The sequence below is a fragment of the Rhagoletis pomonella genome, unplaced genomic scaffold (assembly GCF_013731165.1).
Source record: "Rhagoletis pomonella isolate Grant_MI unplaced genomic scaffold, Rhpom_1.0 Rhpom_scaffold_00003, whole genome shotgun sequence".
Lineage (NCBI taxonomy): Eukaryota > Metazoa > Arthropoda > Insecta > Diptera > Tephritidae > Rhagoletis > Rhagoletis pomonella.
In genome coordinates, this window is record NW_023458557.1 from 4,696,638 (window position 1) to 4,713,036 (window position 16,399).

The following is a 16,399-nucleotide window of genomic DNA, read 5'->3' on the forward strand; positions in this document are numbered from 1 at the left end:
CATGATACGATGTTTGTAAGACCAGCGCTGACTATTGTTATGTCTGGCGCGCTGCAGCAGCTGCCCATAATCCTGGTGTGTGCATCGTCGTTCATTGTGCAGAATGTCGAATATCTATCTGTTCCCCTACGAGCGTTTGACAGGCTTGAGTGCCAAAGATCGTGGAGCGCATTAAAGTCACCTACTACCATACGGTTTTCTCCTCTGAGGTGCGCGCCTATATCAGGGTGATATCCTGCGGGTACCAAGTGATAGAGGGTATGTACACGTTAAAGATTTCGAGCTTAACATCGCCTTACCGGATAGCATAGCACTGACATTCTAGGGTGGTATCCTTGCGCCACAATTCGACAATGTTGAATTGCTGTGCAGCTTCGTCTCTTGGACCGCATCTATCAATATACCATGCCATCCCATGAAGACGGTTATCTCCTCGATCTTGCTCTGAAGTCCGTTACAGTTAAATTGGGGGAGCTTCATGTGGTTCGCGATACGTGTTGTTATGCGGGGGGTTAGGGATGTGTGTGGCCTTGGCGCTGTGCAGGTTGCCGCCCTGTGGTGGTAGTGGGTGGCGTCGCAATTGGCGTTTGCGACCGAGCGGCGCAACACGGGCCCTCGAGGTTACTCGTCCAATCTCGCGTGGTGCGCGGACCTGAACATGCCCTACAGTGGCACCAGCCAAGGCAGGTGTTGCATTTGACTGATGTCACGTTACGGAATATCCTGGTCGGGCATAACGTCCAGATTGTAGGAGAACCAGGAGTTGTTGGCTGGGGCGTGTGGGTGGTGGTGCGGTTGTGTATGTTCTGTGGTCTGTCGTGGTTGTGGTGTGGTCTATTGTGTTGTTATGTTGTGGTGCTGTGGAGTTTGTGTGGAGTTGCTCAGGTGGACTGGGGTTAGCCGTGGAGGCTGCTCTGTTTGAGCAGCAGGTGGCCACAAATGAGTGGTCCACTTCCGATGGGTCCGTAGTCCTGAGCAGACTCTGAGGTGACTCCACCCGTCACAAGCATTGCACTTGACTGAGGTGGAGTTTTCGTGTAGTCGTCTCTGGCATATACAGCAGTTGTAGGTTTCTGGCCCTGGGTTGGACTCGATGCCAGCCCTGAGCAGAATAATGCGTAGCAGATGTAGCCCTACGGGCGAACAACTTCTGAGATACTTCGCCGACCTAAACGGGGCTAGATCGCCGAAACAACAGCCCTTGGTCGGGTAAAACACGAGTCATTCCGGCACGTAGAACCGGTTGTCGTGGGAATGACGCTGTTATAGTCGTTGTTGTTGGTGGTGTAGGGGCAGGCGTTCGTGAGGGCTAAATTCCGCGGATATTTAAAGCGCTAACAGTCAACGACGTAGCGTAGACTTGGGTTGACGCAGATACGATCTACCGTATGGGATTCGCGTGTTTACGATAACTCACCACCGCATACCGGTGACGTTGCCGTTGCCATTGCTTCTCTCTCTATCAACAGTAAATTTGATATGCTGCTACGTACGTCACCGTACACAGGACTCACAGGACTAAGCAACTTTGCACTCTATACTAGCAAAATGTAAAATTCAATGTTCGATTACTTGAATATTTTCCCGATATGGGTTAAAGAACTTATATTTGTAAGGGTCTGCTCCCTGCCAAAACTGCCAGTGCTTGTAATAAAATCTTTAGCTCTTTCTACTCTATTAAGCCTAGTTAAATTTATTTCGCAATTCAAGAAGGCAATGCATTAAATTTTTCTGCATGTTAATGATAGTGCCTTTCTTATGACTATACAAATCATTTTATGAAAACTTACAGAAATGTGTGCGTATTCTTTGTATTTTAGAAAATAATATTTCCTGGTCATATATTCGTTGGGTCGCAAATAAATCCATCACAGCATATGCCTATTATGAAGGTTAGTATTTAAAGAATAATGTAAAACTTGAAACGCACCTAAGGGTGCGAATACACCAAGCGGTGCCGAGCCGAGTGCAGCAAGGCGGAGAGAAGCAAGAGTACGGGTGTTCACACTGAACGGATCTTTTTCCTTGGAAATATACCAAATAGATTTCGCTTTAAAATATTTATCGGAATTTTTATTTATTTTTTCATTAGCACAGCAGCGTCATGGCGTTGAAAAATAAAATAAAAAATACAAATCAAAAGTAGCTTTGCTTTAGTTAAAGCAATTTGATGAAATCTTCTCTCCGCTTGTAACTTCTCCACTTGGTTTGGGACCGCTTCTTGTGTGCACGTACATTGAGCTGGAATCTAGCCAAGTTTAGAAAACATGTGTAAGGAATAAAAAAAAACTATTTATAATTTTCAGTTAAATTTTCGTTATAATTTTAACGTAGTAACGTTTTCATCAGAAATTATATTTGGCCTGATTCCAGTTATATTTAAAACTTTTCTAGAAAAACAACAATATGCAATTTAAGTGAGTAGTACTTACAACTCTGTTAAACACAGGATTAAGATACAACGAAACAACCGCAACAATCACACGATCAAGTTTAACCCTCTTGTTGGTATAACCGCCGCTTAATAGGCTATATTTGCTTTGTAAGTTATTAATACCTTATTTTCCTTGATTATTTGCTTCATACTAAATATTATGTAAATAAATTTTGTAGCAACAATTGTCGGCCGACAATTTTCTTTGAAAAGTGGCTGCAATTTGCACAAGAAAAAAAACTTTTGCAGGAAGTGAATTTGTTTACTAAGGTGTGGTTCCATGTGCAGAAGTGGATAGCTTTTGACTGCCATTCCCCTGGTCGCGGCCAGAAGTGATTCTTGTGCGTACGGTTCAAATCGAAGCTCACACCGTCCGGATATTTATATCCACGTATCCTCTGGGTAGCGCCCAAACACCGGTTTGGGAGAAAGCTGAAGTGAGAAAGCGATGCCCTCGGGAAGACTAAGGCTGACATCACCGCCATCCAAGAAATGCGATGGACGCGGCAAGAGAAGGTAGGCGTGGAGCATTTCGACGTCTACTACAGTTGCCACGTAAAGGATCACAAATTCGGTGGTGGATTTGAGGTGGGAGAGAGACTTCGTCGCCGTGTACTGGCGTACACCCCGGTGGACGAACATCTATCCACAATCCGCATCACAGCGAGATTATTCAACATCTCGCTCATCTGCGTCCATGCTCCGGCGGAAGAGAATGACGAGGCGTCCAAGGATCTCTTCTATGAGCGCTTGGAAAGAACGTATGAGCGCTGCCCCCGACACGATATAAGAATCGTGCTTGGCGATTTCAATGCCAAGGTGGGCAAGGAAGGGATGTTGTTGTTGTAGCGGCACTACTAAGCCCCGCCTATTCGGTTCTTTCTTCAATCATTGTCGTCAAACTCAACCAACGGTAGGCCTAGGAAAGGGGTTGTTTCAACAAGGTCCTGCCAAAGGGAGAGGGGTGTCAGCTGAGTAGGATTGAGCTGGCAAGTGAATACGTGGTTGGTGTCGTGCGGAGAGTGTCCACATGCCGGACCCTCATTGCGGATATTGGGGTTGAGTCTGGACAGGTAGTTTTTGAGGCGGCTACAGTATCCAACCGTAAGTGTTAGGCTCCGTGTAGTAAAGAAGCGAGAAAGGCTATTCCCAGGCGCCAATATCGAGCAGTCGTCAGCATATGAGATCAGGGAAACTCCCTCAGGTGGCGGGGGAGCTTCGAGATGTAGAAGTTAAACAGTAAGGGGGAGAGAACACCACCTTGTGAAACCCCTTCTTTTATTCTTCTAGGTTTGGAGGTTTGATCTCTGGCGACTGTCGACCACTCATACAATTCGCCGACCACCGTTTTGAGTCCCTGAGGGAGAGAGGAGACCACAGTGTCTTCTAGCGGCGTGGAATAGCAGACGGTGTCAAACGTCTTTGACAAGTCCAACGCTACTAGGACCGGCTGCAGTTGAGGCCACGAGTTGTTTGGGTGTTTATAGCATTAAGTGCTTTTGTTGTGCTGTGCCCTTTAGGAAGCCATGCTTATGCTTCGCTGGGGTCAGGTGGTAGGTGAATTACGGGAGTAGGAGGACTTCTAGTGTCTTCGCGACCGGGGAGAGGAGCGTTATCGGGCGCTAAGAGTCTCCATTGTCGGCCAGTTTACCCGGTTTCAGCAGTAGGGCCACTACCTGATTTTCACATATCAGCGATGATGAGAGTGACCATGGATAGGTTGAGGACCTCCGTTAGGTATGCTACTCCCGCGGGCCTTAACTGTTTCAGCATCAGCATATAGATTCCGTCGGGTGCAATGGCTTTGGAGACTTTCGCCGCTGGTAAAAACAATTGGTGCACTGATTTTAGGCAGTTTGCGCAGTCTCCTCGCCACTAAAATAGCTCGCGCATTTCTTCAGGTCCGACGAGGCGCGACCTTCGAATGAAATATCCACTCTGTCGTCGCGCTTCGTTAGGTTGGACAAGGACTTCACGGTAGACTAGAGCTTACTGATACCAGAGGCGAAGTTACAGGACTTCTAGTGCTCTTCCCACTTTTTCCGCTTGTGTTGATTTACCAGTTGCCGAATCTCCAAATTAAGGTCCTTCAAGCGAGGATCGCCGGGATCGACCTGGCGTACGTGGCCACGTTCATTTGCTAGTACAGCTGCTTCAGCCGGGAAATTTGGGCGGACTTCCGCGATGCGTCCGGATGGTATGAAGCGAGCCGCTGCGGCAGTGACTACCCTGCGGAACTAGCGTTCGCCAGCGTGTGCGTCTGAGGGTGTGGGAATGGCGGCGAAGCTGCTCTCAGTAACTTCCGCGAAGCCGCTCCAATCAGCTTTGTTAGTATAGGTTCGGTGGTCTGCGGGTGCAAAGTCGGTGGGCTTATTGATCGATATGATTGTGGGCAGATGGTCTGATGCCAGTGCAGCATATGTCGCCAGGATGTGCTATTTATCAGACCAGCGTTAGAAATTGTTAGGTTTTGCGAGCACCTGCATCTGTCCACAATGCTGGTGGGGGCGTCGTCGTTCATGGTGCAGAATGCCGAATCGTATATCTGCTCAGCCAATAGGTGTCCCCTACGATCATTTGCCAAGCTTAAGTGCCTTTGGGATCTTTGGCACCACTGTCGGAAAATTCAGCCTCAACGACAAAACGTCCGATAACGGACTGAGGCTGATCGACTTCGCCGGGGACTGAAACATAGCAATTTGTAGTACTATGTTCCAGTATAAGAAGAGCAACCAAATCGGCCATGTTGTGATCACATGGCATGCTTCCAGTGCTTTAGACGTACGTACACTCTGTAACGCAAGCCCAAAAGGTTGAGTGCAACATCCACTGCCACAATGTGTCTCTACAAGTACCTCAACATGTTTATAGACATTGTAGACAACTTGTGTGATAAGGACCAATATGAATGTTTGCTTGAGTTGATTTGTGTTTATGTGAATGTAGTGAAAGTCCGCTGTGAGTATGCATGCATGTGTGAATGAGCGAAATGCGGAAAGAAATTTCAGCAAACAGCTAGGGCACGATTACTGGCGATCTTCAGACAAAAATTAGATAGAAAGGTGCCATTAAAATGTTTAGACGCAAAAAATCCGTGAAATTAATATTTATAGAAAGTGGAACTTAGAAAATCTGTAATAATATTGGTTTGCTCCGTTAAGAAAAAAAGCGGCACTGTTACATGCCACAGGAGGTGAGTCATATGCATTTTTAATAAAGTTAAAGAAATTGATGTAAAATCCAAACCAACTAAAATGCGTGTGTGTGTATACACCAAAGCGTCTGAGTTACAAGTGTAACTGAAGATATCCCTTGAAATACTTGTATTCACACGATAAAATCACATAAACTAAAGGCCTTATTCTGTATCACGAACGATAGGCAAAACGAACGATTCATCTGCACACGACAACCTCTCTGATTGCGATTTTGAACTCTATCGGTCGTCTTCGTCTCGCTTTTCATACTTTACGTTGCAATGGTCTCGGTTGCGTTTAAACCGGCTAAACTGATGCCGAGGGACTGATTTTTGAAGCATTCCTCTACAGACGAATCGTTCGTGATACAGAATAATGCTTTAAAGTTGAATAAAATGAAATTGAATAAAATTAAATCAAATAAATTGAATTAGAAAAGCTAAAAGAACGTAAAATAAACTAAAATTCTAACTAAATATATTCAAATTAACGTAAAATAAAATGAAAGAGAGACTAAATTTTTATAAATAAACTAAAGTAAGATTAAATCAAATTAAAGTAAAACTATAATGTGATAAAAGTATCTAAAACACATAAAATAAACTAGAAGTCAAATATAAACGAATACACATACCAGCAGCACTACAGTGAACATACATACACACGCAATATAAATGGCATGCAGCTATGCATAACATACATATGTACACATATATACATATATAACTATAATAAATGAGTAGAATCTACAGATCCTATAATTATAAAATAAATAAATCAAGACAATGTAGTGACGCTAGATATACCTTACAGGTCCCCGCTGGGCAAGGGTTACGTCAGGGCCTTAGAAATTAAAACCGAAAAAAGCGGAGATACGTCTTTCTCCAGTCACCCAACAACCCATACATATGTGGCAATACAGGATAGAGAGCAATAGAGGATAGAGAAAAATTTGGAGACTTGCGAAGTAAATACAGAAGGAGAAGGAGAAGGGCAAGGTGCACACTTACATACATACATACATCAGGAGAGCGGATTTGATTTTATTTCTTCACTGATGTATGTTCTTATGCCTTGTTTTCTTGATTTGGGTTTTTGCGTAATTATTATTATTTTTTGCTTTGCATAATTAGAACACTTTTTGTGTTTGGATTCACGCTTTTAGTAGTTTTTATATAACTAGTATATTGCGAAGGACGAAGGCCGGATTTTCCTTTTGTTTATTAATTTATGGATTTTTTTGTTTAATACCTTTTTATACCGTTTAGATAATATTAAGCTCCAGAAAATGAATTTACCTAATTTGATCCATTTCGTTGTTAATTCCAAGTAGTTTAAGCCTTAGTATAATCCTCCTACGCGTCGAATCCTCAAGTGAATAGTTGAATTATTAATACTAGTATTTACGGGAGCTCCATCCCTTCCGAAAGCAAAATCTAAATGAACGCAACTCTTAGAAGTTACGCGGTACCCTGAATGAGTAGGCACTGGAATTCTTTTGTGCATTTCTATTTCCTCCATTTTCAGCTTCACATCTCCATGGATACAAGCGCCTACATCGCTGGAGAGATCGGTGAGGGCTAGTTACTAAGAGTATCAATTTTACTATCGCACATACATATGCCAGCGCAACTTCTAATGTGTACGGTTGCGGGGTCGTAATTAAACAATAGAGCTATACTTTTTGTTTGGAGTTCGAGAGAGCATTCCAAGTTTTTATTTTGCATTTTTTTTTGTTATTCACTTGTCAGATTCCATATAAGTACATAATTATTTAGCAATGCGTAGATTAAGGAAGACATGCATATGATTCGCATTCGCTCTTCATTCTCTTCTTTTCATTGAATTTTATTTATTTTACACACACTTATATAAAAACATATAATTTTACATAGGCATCTAGGATTTCTAAGTGAGAGTGAAGTTGTATCTTCTTAGATAGTTTGGTAGTTTCTTTTTGATTTTGTTGTTGTTGAATTCACATTTTTGTTATAAATACGTACATAGATACATATAAGTAAATGCCTAAAGGTAGTATTTAGGTACGATTAGGAGATAGAAAAAAACCTTTAAGAATAAACAATTGTGAGTTATGATGTACGTTGAATTGAAACCACTTTGTTTGATTTGAAGGATATACGTAGGTGAATGATGCGGTTCTAATTAAGATAAGTTGGTGTGGGTGTTGTACGGGTGCGATGTAGGGTGTGAAGTGGGAGTAGCGACTGAACGGACGTTATTGCTATGGCTTGACTGACCAAAATATTGAGGGCCTTGTAGGAGATTGGGAGTCAATGGCGAGGCCCAAGGCTGCTTTGAGTTAAAAGCAGAAAGGGGTGGGACTGACTCCGCCTGACCGGACTGTTCCTTTTTCTTATACTGTGCTTATCTGTCTACTGTTTTTCACGTTTCCGTAACTAGGCATGAACTCCCTCTTTTGCTTATGTCTGCTGTAGATAAGATGTATGGTAAAGACCCACCACCGACGAGCTAGGTCAGGGCTAGCAAACATGCCTACTATCTTATCCTCAAAGCCAGAGACATAACAACTCCGAGAGCCAAACATCGACTCAGACCACTATATTGTTGCAGCCAAGATAAGCACCCGCCTCTGTGCAGCAAAAAATGTGCGCCCAACAATGCAAGGAACGATTAACCTCGAAATCAATCACATTAGACGGCGAATTTATTCGCCACTCGGCTCACACACCTGCTCTCTGAGAGCACTCTTCAACAAACCGACATACGCGAGCAGTGAAGCCACATTTCTCGCTCATTAAGTACCGCCGCCGAAGAAATAGTCGGATTTTAGCTAGCCTGGAAGAACAACTGACATGAAGAGGAGTGTCAAGAAGCTGCAGTGAAAAAGATACCGCCTACAGGGCTACGGTGCGATCGGAAGCAACGCGAGCCATGTGGGACCGTTATATAGAACTGAAGAGGCAAATGAGACGTATGTGCCGAATTAAGAAGAGGGAGACCGAAATACGTCAGTGCGAAGAGCTTGAAATGTTAGCCGACAGGAAAAACGCCCGAAAATTTTATCAGAGAGTTATGCGACTTACTGAAGGTTTCGAGACCAGGGCGACCAGCTGCTGGAGCTGACAGCCTACCCGCCGAGTTATTAAAGTATGGCGGCGAGGAGCTGACAAGGTCCATGCATCAACTCTCATGCAGAATATGGTCAGATGAACCAAGAATGATAGAATACAAGATTGCGCCGATCAGAGAGGATTTTTGAGAATAACTTTTGTGTGACGTCACACTGGTGCAATTGCGAGAGAGAAATGCCAAAACGTGAGCAAGAATGGAAGAAGAAGAAAAGATTTTGCAAGGAAAATGTAAACAAGTTGCACCAGTGTGACGTCATGCAAACAACGATTCTGTCAAATTCGTTAAGAGAGGAATAGCGGTCCGAGATCGGCGCAACCTTTGTATTCTCTCAATCGTGCAGATGAACCATTGCCCAACGACTGAAATTTAAGTGAGCTCTGTCCAATCCACAAGAAAGGCGAAAGGTCTTATCGACTGTATTGTGTGATGGACTGAAGCCCACCGTCAACGCACTAGTTGCACCTTATCAGTGTGGCTTTAGACCTGCCAAATCCACCATAGATCAGGTATTCACATACGCCAAATCCTGGAAAAGACCCTCGATAATAGGATCGACACGCACCATCTACTTGGTCGATTTCAAAACCGCTTTCGACAGCACGATAAGAAGTTGGCTTATGCCGCGATGTCTGAATTTGGTATCCCCGCGAAACTAACACGGCTGTGTTAAATGGCGTTGAGCAATACAATAATCTCTGTCAGAATTGGGGAGGACCTCTCCGACTCCTTTTCGTGTATTTTCTTTAATCTGATGTTGGAGAAGGTAATAAGAGCTGCAGAACTGAATCGCTCTGGCACAATATTCTACAAGAGCTTACAATTGCTGACGTATGCCGACGACATCGCCATTATCAGTAAAAACAAAAGCTACGTCCGTTCTGCCTTCTCGGAATTAGATAGAGAAGCAAAGCGAATGGGTCTGGTGGTGAACGAGGACAAAACGAAGTATTGTCATCATACAAACAGTCAGAGCGTACGCGTCTTGGCACTCACGTAACTGTTGACAGTTAAATTTGAAAAAGTAGATGACTTCGCTTATTTGGGAATCAGCATTAACACAAATAATAATGTCAGCCTTGAAATCCAAAGGAGAATCTTTTTTGCCAACAAGTGCTACTTTGGACTGAGTAGGCAATTGAGAAGTAAAGTCATCTCTCGTCGTACAAAAATCGTCACCCATCATGCCAGTAATGGAAAAGTAGACACAATTGTACCGTTTTCCGACTTTTTCGAACCAAAAAGTACATTCGGTACACTGAGCTCAATTTAGGTACAATTAGACGTTAGCCAAATAAACATAAATATTAAAAACTATGTTGCAAAAAAGAAAATATAAGAAAATTTTTGTAAACAAGGAGAAATGGCAACTCATATATCATTTTAAACAGGTCATTGCGGCAACAAGAAATCTAAGCAAACTAGCCAAGTTCCTTTATTAAATTATTTGTGAACAGTGAAAAACGTCTCACGTTTTGAGGGCTTTCTAGCAAAGTGGCTACACTGCATGTGTGTGAATTTAAATTGTGAATTAGTTGAAAGTACGGAAAAAGCAAATAATATAAGTAAGTAAAATTTTGAGTAAAATTTTAGCTCAAGTTCGCCTGTCCACGAAGAACCACATAAGGTTTTGTATCAAGGGCCTGGTTTACAAAATAAATTCTTTATGTACGCAGTGCAATTAGGCCAATTGGAAATTTGAGCATTTCTCTAAGTGCCCAATTTATTATTACTTTAGGGACCACTACCTAGGACCACTTCTAAAAGAGATAGAGAGAAATTCAGCGCATATATTCCAATTGACCGGTCAATTTACAGTCAGGATGGTGTATCTCTGTGTTGTTAACTGTTTGCGATTCAGAGCCAACACATTAAATTTATAAATTGTGTAAACTACTGAAATTTTTGTAAATACTTTTTTAAGTACTTTCACTTTCAGTATATTTTTGAGTAATTATGTAATTCTCAAACATGAAAATTCAAATGTAACTATTAGCAAGCCTGCTGTTCATAAGCAGGGTTAAATAAAATGAATGATACCGAGAAAAATTATACCCCTTTTTTTAATCAAAAAATATTTAGAGGTCGCTCAAAGCGCCCGAGGTTTTCCATGCATTTTATATGGGGAAACAAGTTTTCGTAGAATATTTTTTGATCGGAAAACGTTGCTTCCGATTGTTTATTTTACCATTTTTAAATAAAAGCGATTTTTATAGGTCCCCCATTGCATTAATAACACTGTACAGCACTCGGCTGGGTATTGGACCAAACCAACTTTTTTTAAGAGATCGAGTCATATTTAAGTAAAACAAGTAAGTTCTCCGTTTTTCGAAGTTAGCCTCCGAAATCGAGATATGGGCCTTCGAAGTTCGACATTGGATCTTAGGCAAAAATAATTGCATGTAAAAGGCGAAAAACGTAAAAATACAGACGTGGTCCACCTTTTTCTCTTATTTATATGGTATATGACTTTTTTTTGTGAAAACTTATATTACAGGTGCTATAAACGGTCAAAGGTCAGATCTTCGAAAAATTAACAACTTAATATTTCAGAAAATTTTGAACTGATTTTTAAAAGATCGTTGTTAAGGTAATTTAACCCCCTTTCTTGTGATATGCGTATTTGTATACTTCGTATAGAAAAATTTGAGAAAAAACACATTTAAAGGAAAAAATGCCTTTTTTTGTATAAAAAAATAATCAACAATTTCTAATTGAGCTCGAGTCCGTTTTTAATGAAAAACTTATTGTGGAAAAGCAACAATAATTTGAAAAAATGGTAGAATAGCTATTTCGGAAATCACCACATTTCCTCATCAGACTTCTTTCAGTAGGAATCGAACCGACGATCCCACTGACTCAGCCAGTTGCCCACGCACTGTGCTAAGTTCGCCTTGTAAATTATCGTTGCTTTTTTCCCACTTTTTCATTTGCTACGGCAACACAATCAAGCGCAGCTATTCCGCTACAATTTATACTTCATCATGTGGTTGTTGGTTTTGTTGGTTTTTGTTAATAATTCTTTTTTTAGAATGTTTAACTTTTAGGTGTGCTCGTCCTTAAGTTATTTGTTTTGTTATTTTATGGCCTTACAACAATTATATTCAACAATTTTTATTGAGCTTGAGGCCGTTTTGTAATGAAAAACTTATTGTGGAAAAGCAACAATAATTTGAAATAATGGTAGAAGTGATAGCTATTTCGGAAATCACCACATTTCCTCATCAGACTTCTTTCAGTAGGATTCGAACCGACGATCCCACTGACTCAGCCAGTTGCCTACGCACTGTTCTAAGTTCGCCTTGCAAATTATCGTTGCTTTTTCCCCACTTTTTCATTTGATAAGCCAACACAATCAAGTGCAGATGTTCCGCTGCATTTCACGCTTGATCATGTGGTTGTTGGTTTTGTTGGTTTTTGTTAATAATTCTATTTTTTAGAATGTTTTAACTTTAGGTGTGCTCGTCCTTAAGTTATTTGTTTTTGTTATTTTATGCCTTTATAACAATTATATTCAACAATTTTTATTGAGCATGAGGCCGTTTTCGTTTAAGTGTCCGGGTTTTCGATTTATATGGACAAATTTTAATAAAATCTCAAAATCAATACCGGTGTGATTTGTGAAATAGTTACATCTCCAGATAGTTGGACTTTGCACAAGCAATATTTGATGATCGATATACCCACATGCATACCTGTATGTGCAAAGTGCTCTTCCTAGTTAGCATCAGCTGTTTTGCTCGTTTGTTTTTCGTGCGTGCTTTACTTCCAATGTAATTTTTCGCGACAAACTTTATAGAATATAAAAATGTGTGTTTATAGTGTTTTGATTACCCTCAGAAATTGCCAAAGAGAAAGTATAAATTCCTTTCCGCTTACAAACAAGAGTGTGTTATTTGTTTATATTTTTTGACGTTATAGTGCCTTAAAAGGGAGCCTCACTGAGTTGTCAACCAAACCTTGTTTAATACACCTTGGCCATACCTAGTAGTCATAACTCTAATGTGGATAAATTTTTTCTTTTATTTCATCTCAATGGACTAAGAAAAGAAATTCGCTCAATATAAGTTAAAAATGACTTGCACAGAGTTTTACAATTATATTAAGGAAAAGTCAGAAGTTTTGAAACAAGTTCACAGCAACGAAAAATATGACTGTTTTATGTTATCTTGCACTTACATTTTTTTCATGAAACCTGGTGTACTTATAAGTACAGTGACGTTTAAAATTTTTGGCTCAGAGAATTTTTCATCAGATCTTTTAGAAAAATGTTGCAAATGTAGCGTTTTAGCCAATTAATATAGTGCAAGTTTGAAGTTGCTAGAAAATCGAGTTGATTTTTAGCAAGTTTGTTTTTGCTGACGTTTCTTCCATACAAAAAGAATTGTTTAACATAGTTTATATAAAACATGGGCACTTTTTTGCCCGCGCAGTAGCGAAAGTGCGAGCGCGGGCTGGAGAAAGGGAAAAACAGTTTACGGGAGGAAGGGTATGAAAAGTTGCGAAAAAATTATGTTCATCGCAGTACGGCTGCGGTAATACTGACTTTGTGTACCAAACAAAGAGCATACATTTTCCTCATATACACAATAAGCCATCGTTCGGACTTCGCTCCGATAGGAGTAGATTGGTCCGTTTTGTCGAAAAAATTTGAAACCTAGTCCTCTACTTCGCTCAACTGAAAATCTGCTCCGTTTTGTTGCATCAACAAATTTACTCTTCAAATATAAAGGAGGTGGGGTTTTGAATAGCAAACTAAAAGTTATATTTTACCTTTTTATCGACACGATTGTTACATTGGTGAGCTACAGCAACTTTGCAAATACACTTGAATTCGTGAATAGGCCCTCACAATCGCCCGATTTGAACCCGATCGAAAAATATTGCTCTGTCTAAAGTTCTGTAATTGCGTCGTTGCCCACCGTTGTAACAATTGTCCCGGTAAAGAAATAATGAAATAACTTTTTATTAATTCTAACCAAGGCATTTTAACTTTAATGACAATTGCTCGCTGGATTAAGGCGCCTTTACACGGGTCGATTTTCTAGTAGATTTTTGTCGTTCAACCAAAATCGACCCGTGTAAAGGACATCTCAACCACTAGCTGGTCGATTTTCCAGTCTACAGATATCGACCCTTATAAGGCCGCTTTGGCTCCTTATTTGTACAAGGATACGAGGAGAAATGAATTGTTTTTTATAAAGATAAGAAATGCACATCTACTACGAATACTTGATATTTACTTCCATTTTTGTAGTCCGAACCCTGCAGCCAGCTAGGGATGAAATTTGCCAACAGGGCTGCCAAACATACATAGCTATGAAGTGCCATATTGAGGATAAAAAAGTGCTAAAACGTGCCAAATAGAAAATTAAAAGTGCCAAAAAAGGTGTCATTCTATTTAGTTCTTCCCATTAGCATTAAAATTAGACAAATTAAAACAAAAGCCCAATGTCAAAGTAAGATAAACCAGTTGTATACACTATAGAAATTAGAAAATTTTAGTTGAGAAAAAGAAGTACACGCAAAGGATTTCACAAAAATATATTTAAATTTGGCTTTTTTTCAAAAGTGCCATTTTGGCACTTTGTGCCAAATGGAAAAATTCAGTGCCATTTCAAGTAAAATAGTGCCAAAAATGGCACGGTTTGAGCCAAGTTGGCAGCCCTGATCGCCAAGTTCTTTATTTAAAAAAGCACCAAAATACTGAAAATAGCGCAATTTCCCCCCAAAAAAAAAACAACAATTTTGTGTTGCTGTGTTTAATGGTATTTTCGCATATAAAGCTGTATGTTCAAATATTTTAAGTAATCACACAATGAAACTTGTAAATATTTCCAACTATGCGCAGTTAATCAATTTAATAAATTTAATTTGCAAAATGTTTTTTTATTCGTAAAACAATTTCCAAAACTTGGTTTTTCTAGAGGCTTTATTTTCATGCAGTTGCTTACTTTTGTACAAATGCGCACACCAGTTAATTATCAGAATATTCTATGGATTCCGTGATAGAGACTGTGTGAAAATATTGCGTTTGGATTATCTTGGAGCATATTATCCAGAGGAGAAGCTCGGCCAAACACTAACATATGTGTAAGTCAAATACAATGTCACCATAGATTTTATTATAAAATTGCCTTGAAAAGGGCACCAAAGAACAAAACAAGCGCTAAACTAAACAATTTTCGCCTTTTAATTCCCTAAACGCACTTAATTTCTTGCGAAAGGCACAAAGTTGGCAACAGTTATATCGATGTCAAATTTGCTCATATACATACAAGCATGGACAGAGAGTGGGCGCCTGCTTAAAGAGCGTAAGCATCACATGCAAATACATGCGAGAGCGTAAGTGCTCATTTACATACGGCGATTTTTGTTGCCGCATCTCGACGTTCGTAGGAGAGAGCGTGACGAGGAAAGGAGAGGGGCACCGAGTTGCTCGTGTTCGGGCAACACGCTTTGTGCTCTCGTTCGTCTGTGTAAATTGAAAAGCTGTTCACAGCTGACAACAACAATTGCATACACACAAATCGCCGTGTGTAAATGAAACGAGCAACACCAAAAGGCAATGTGAAAAATCGCGTCGACAAAAGTTTCCGTGTATAAACACAGTCTAACAAAGCGAACGCAAATTCACTCAAACGTAATTGGCACACTAACACAATCACGCTTTCAGCTCGCGTTTACTTGTGGTAGTGATCACATCTGCTCATATACACTCCTCGTCATTTGAATTGCACACCCTTTCAATTCTTAGTATTTACAGTTTTCCGTTTGTTTATTTAATAGAAATTTTTTGTAAAAATATCGTCACTACATACGAATAAAGGCGCGCTGGTGTTTTGACGGTGAAAAAAAGCGTTTAAAAAAATTTTGCAATAAAAGATGCTTATAAAAAACTTTGGCGAAGTATGTTAAGAGTATTTGACGCTGAAATTTTTTTATGCGTCTTTTTTCGCCGTCAACTTTTGAGCTCGCGCCTTTATTCGTGTCTAGGGACGATATAGCATATTCTACGGGTAGATGCAATTTTAAAATTTTTTACAAAATAAAACTTAAAAGAAAGTTTGTTTTCCATTTCTTGGGCAGCATTTTATATGATCTTTTCGTTTTTCTCGAGAGCTGGAAACAGTTCTTAAAAAAGGTCATCATAGGAGTGTGCCATCCTAATGACCTGCAGTGAATAAGTTAATAATATTTTTGAAAAATTTCGGATATGCAGTTTTGTAGCCCATTCAATTATAGTGTAATTAAGTGCAAGTTTGAAGTGACTCTAAAACAGCCCCGATTTTTCAAATTCATTTATTTTTTATTGACAGTGCTGCGCATTTTATTCCATATAAAAGTTTTGTCGAGCATACTTTGTATGAGAGAAAATGCGCAGCACTATCACCAAAAAAAATTGTCAAAAATCACCGCTCTTTTACAGACACTTGAAACTTGCACTTTATTGTACCCCTTTGTTGACATTTTTTTAACTCTGTATAAAGTTTTAAAATCGGATGTAATGAATATTAAATAAACAAAATTAAAAGTTGAGCTATTCAAATGACGAGGAGTGTATGTGGCGTACGTTTGGGAGAGTGAGCCTTTTTACTCCAGAATGCGTGTGCAGTGGCTCTCATTGCTATACGTGTATTAGTAAGATTTGTTGCCC

The 16,399-nt window shown here is 40.1% G+C and overlaps 1 protein-coding gene across 3 annotated transcripts in view; it reads left to right on the forward strand.

Annotated features, from left to right (window-relative positions):
• Positions 1–1,811: 1,811 nt before the first annotated feature.
• Positions 1,812–16,399, forward strand: part of LOC118734996 (MAGUK p55 subfamily member 6) — a gene marked incomplete at its 3' end in the record, with an annotated part of 403,145 nt that continues 388,557 nt past the window's right edge. Inside the window, 1 exon segment of one of the 3 annotated variants that reach the window (XM_036464596.1) lies at positions 1,812–1,892. In XM_036464596.1, the coding sequence (XP_036320489.1) occupies positions 1,878–1,892 (15 nt within the window). 3 annotated transcript variants of the gene reach the window in all.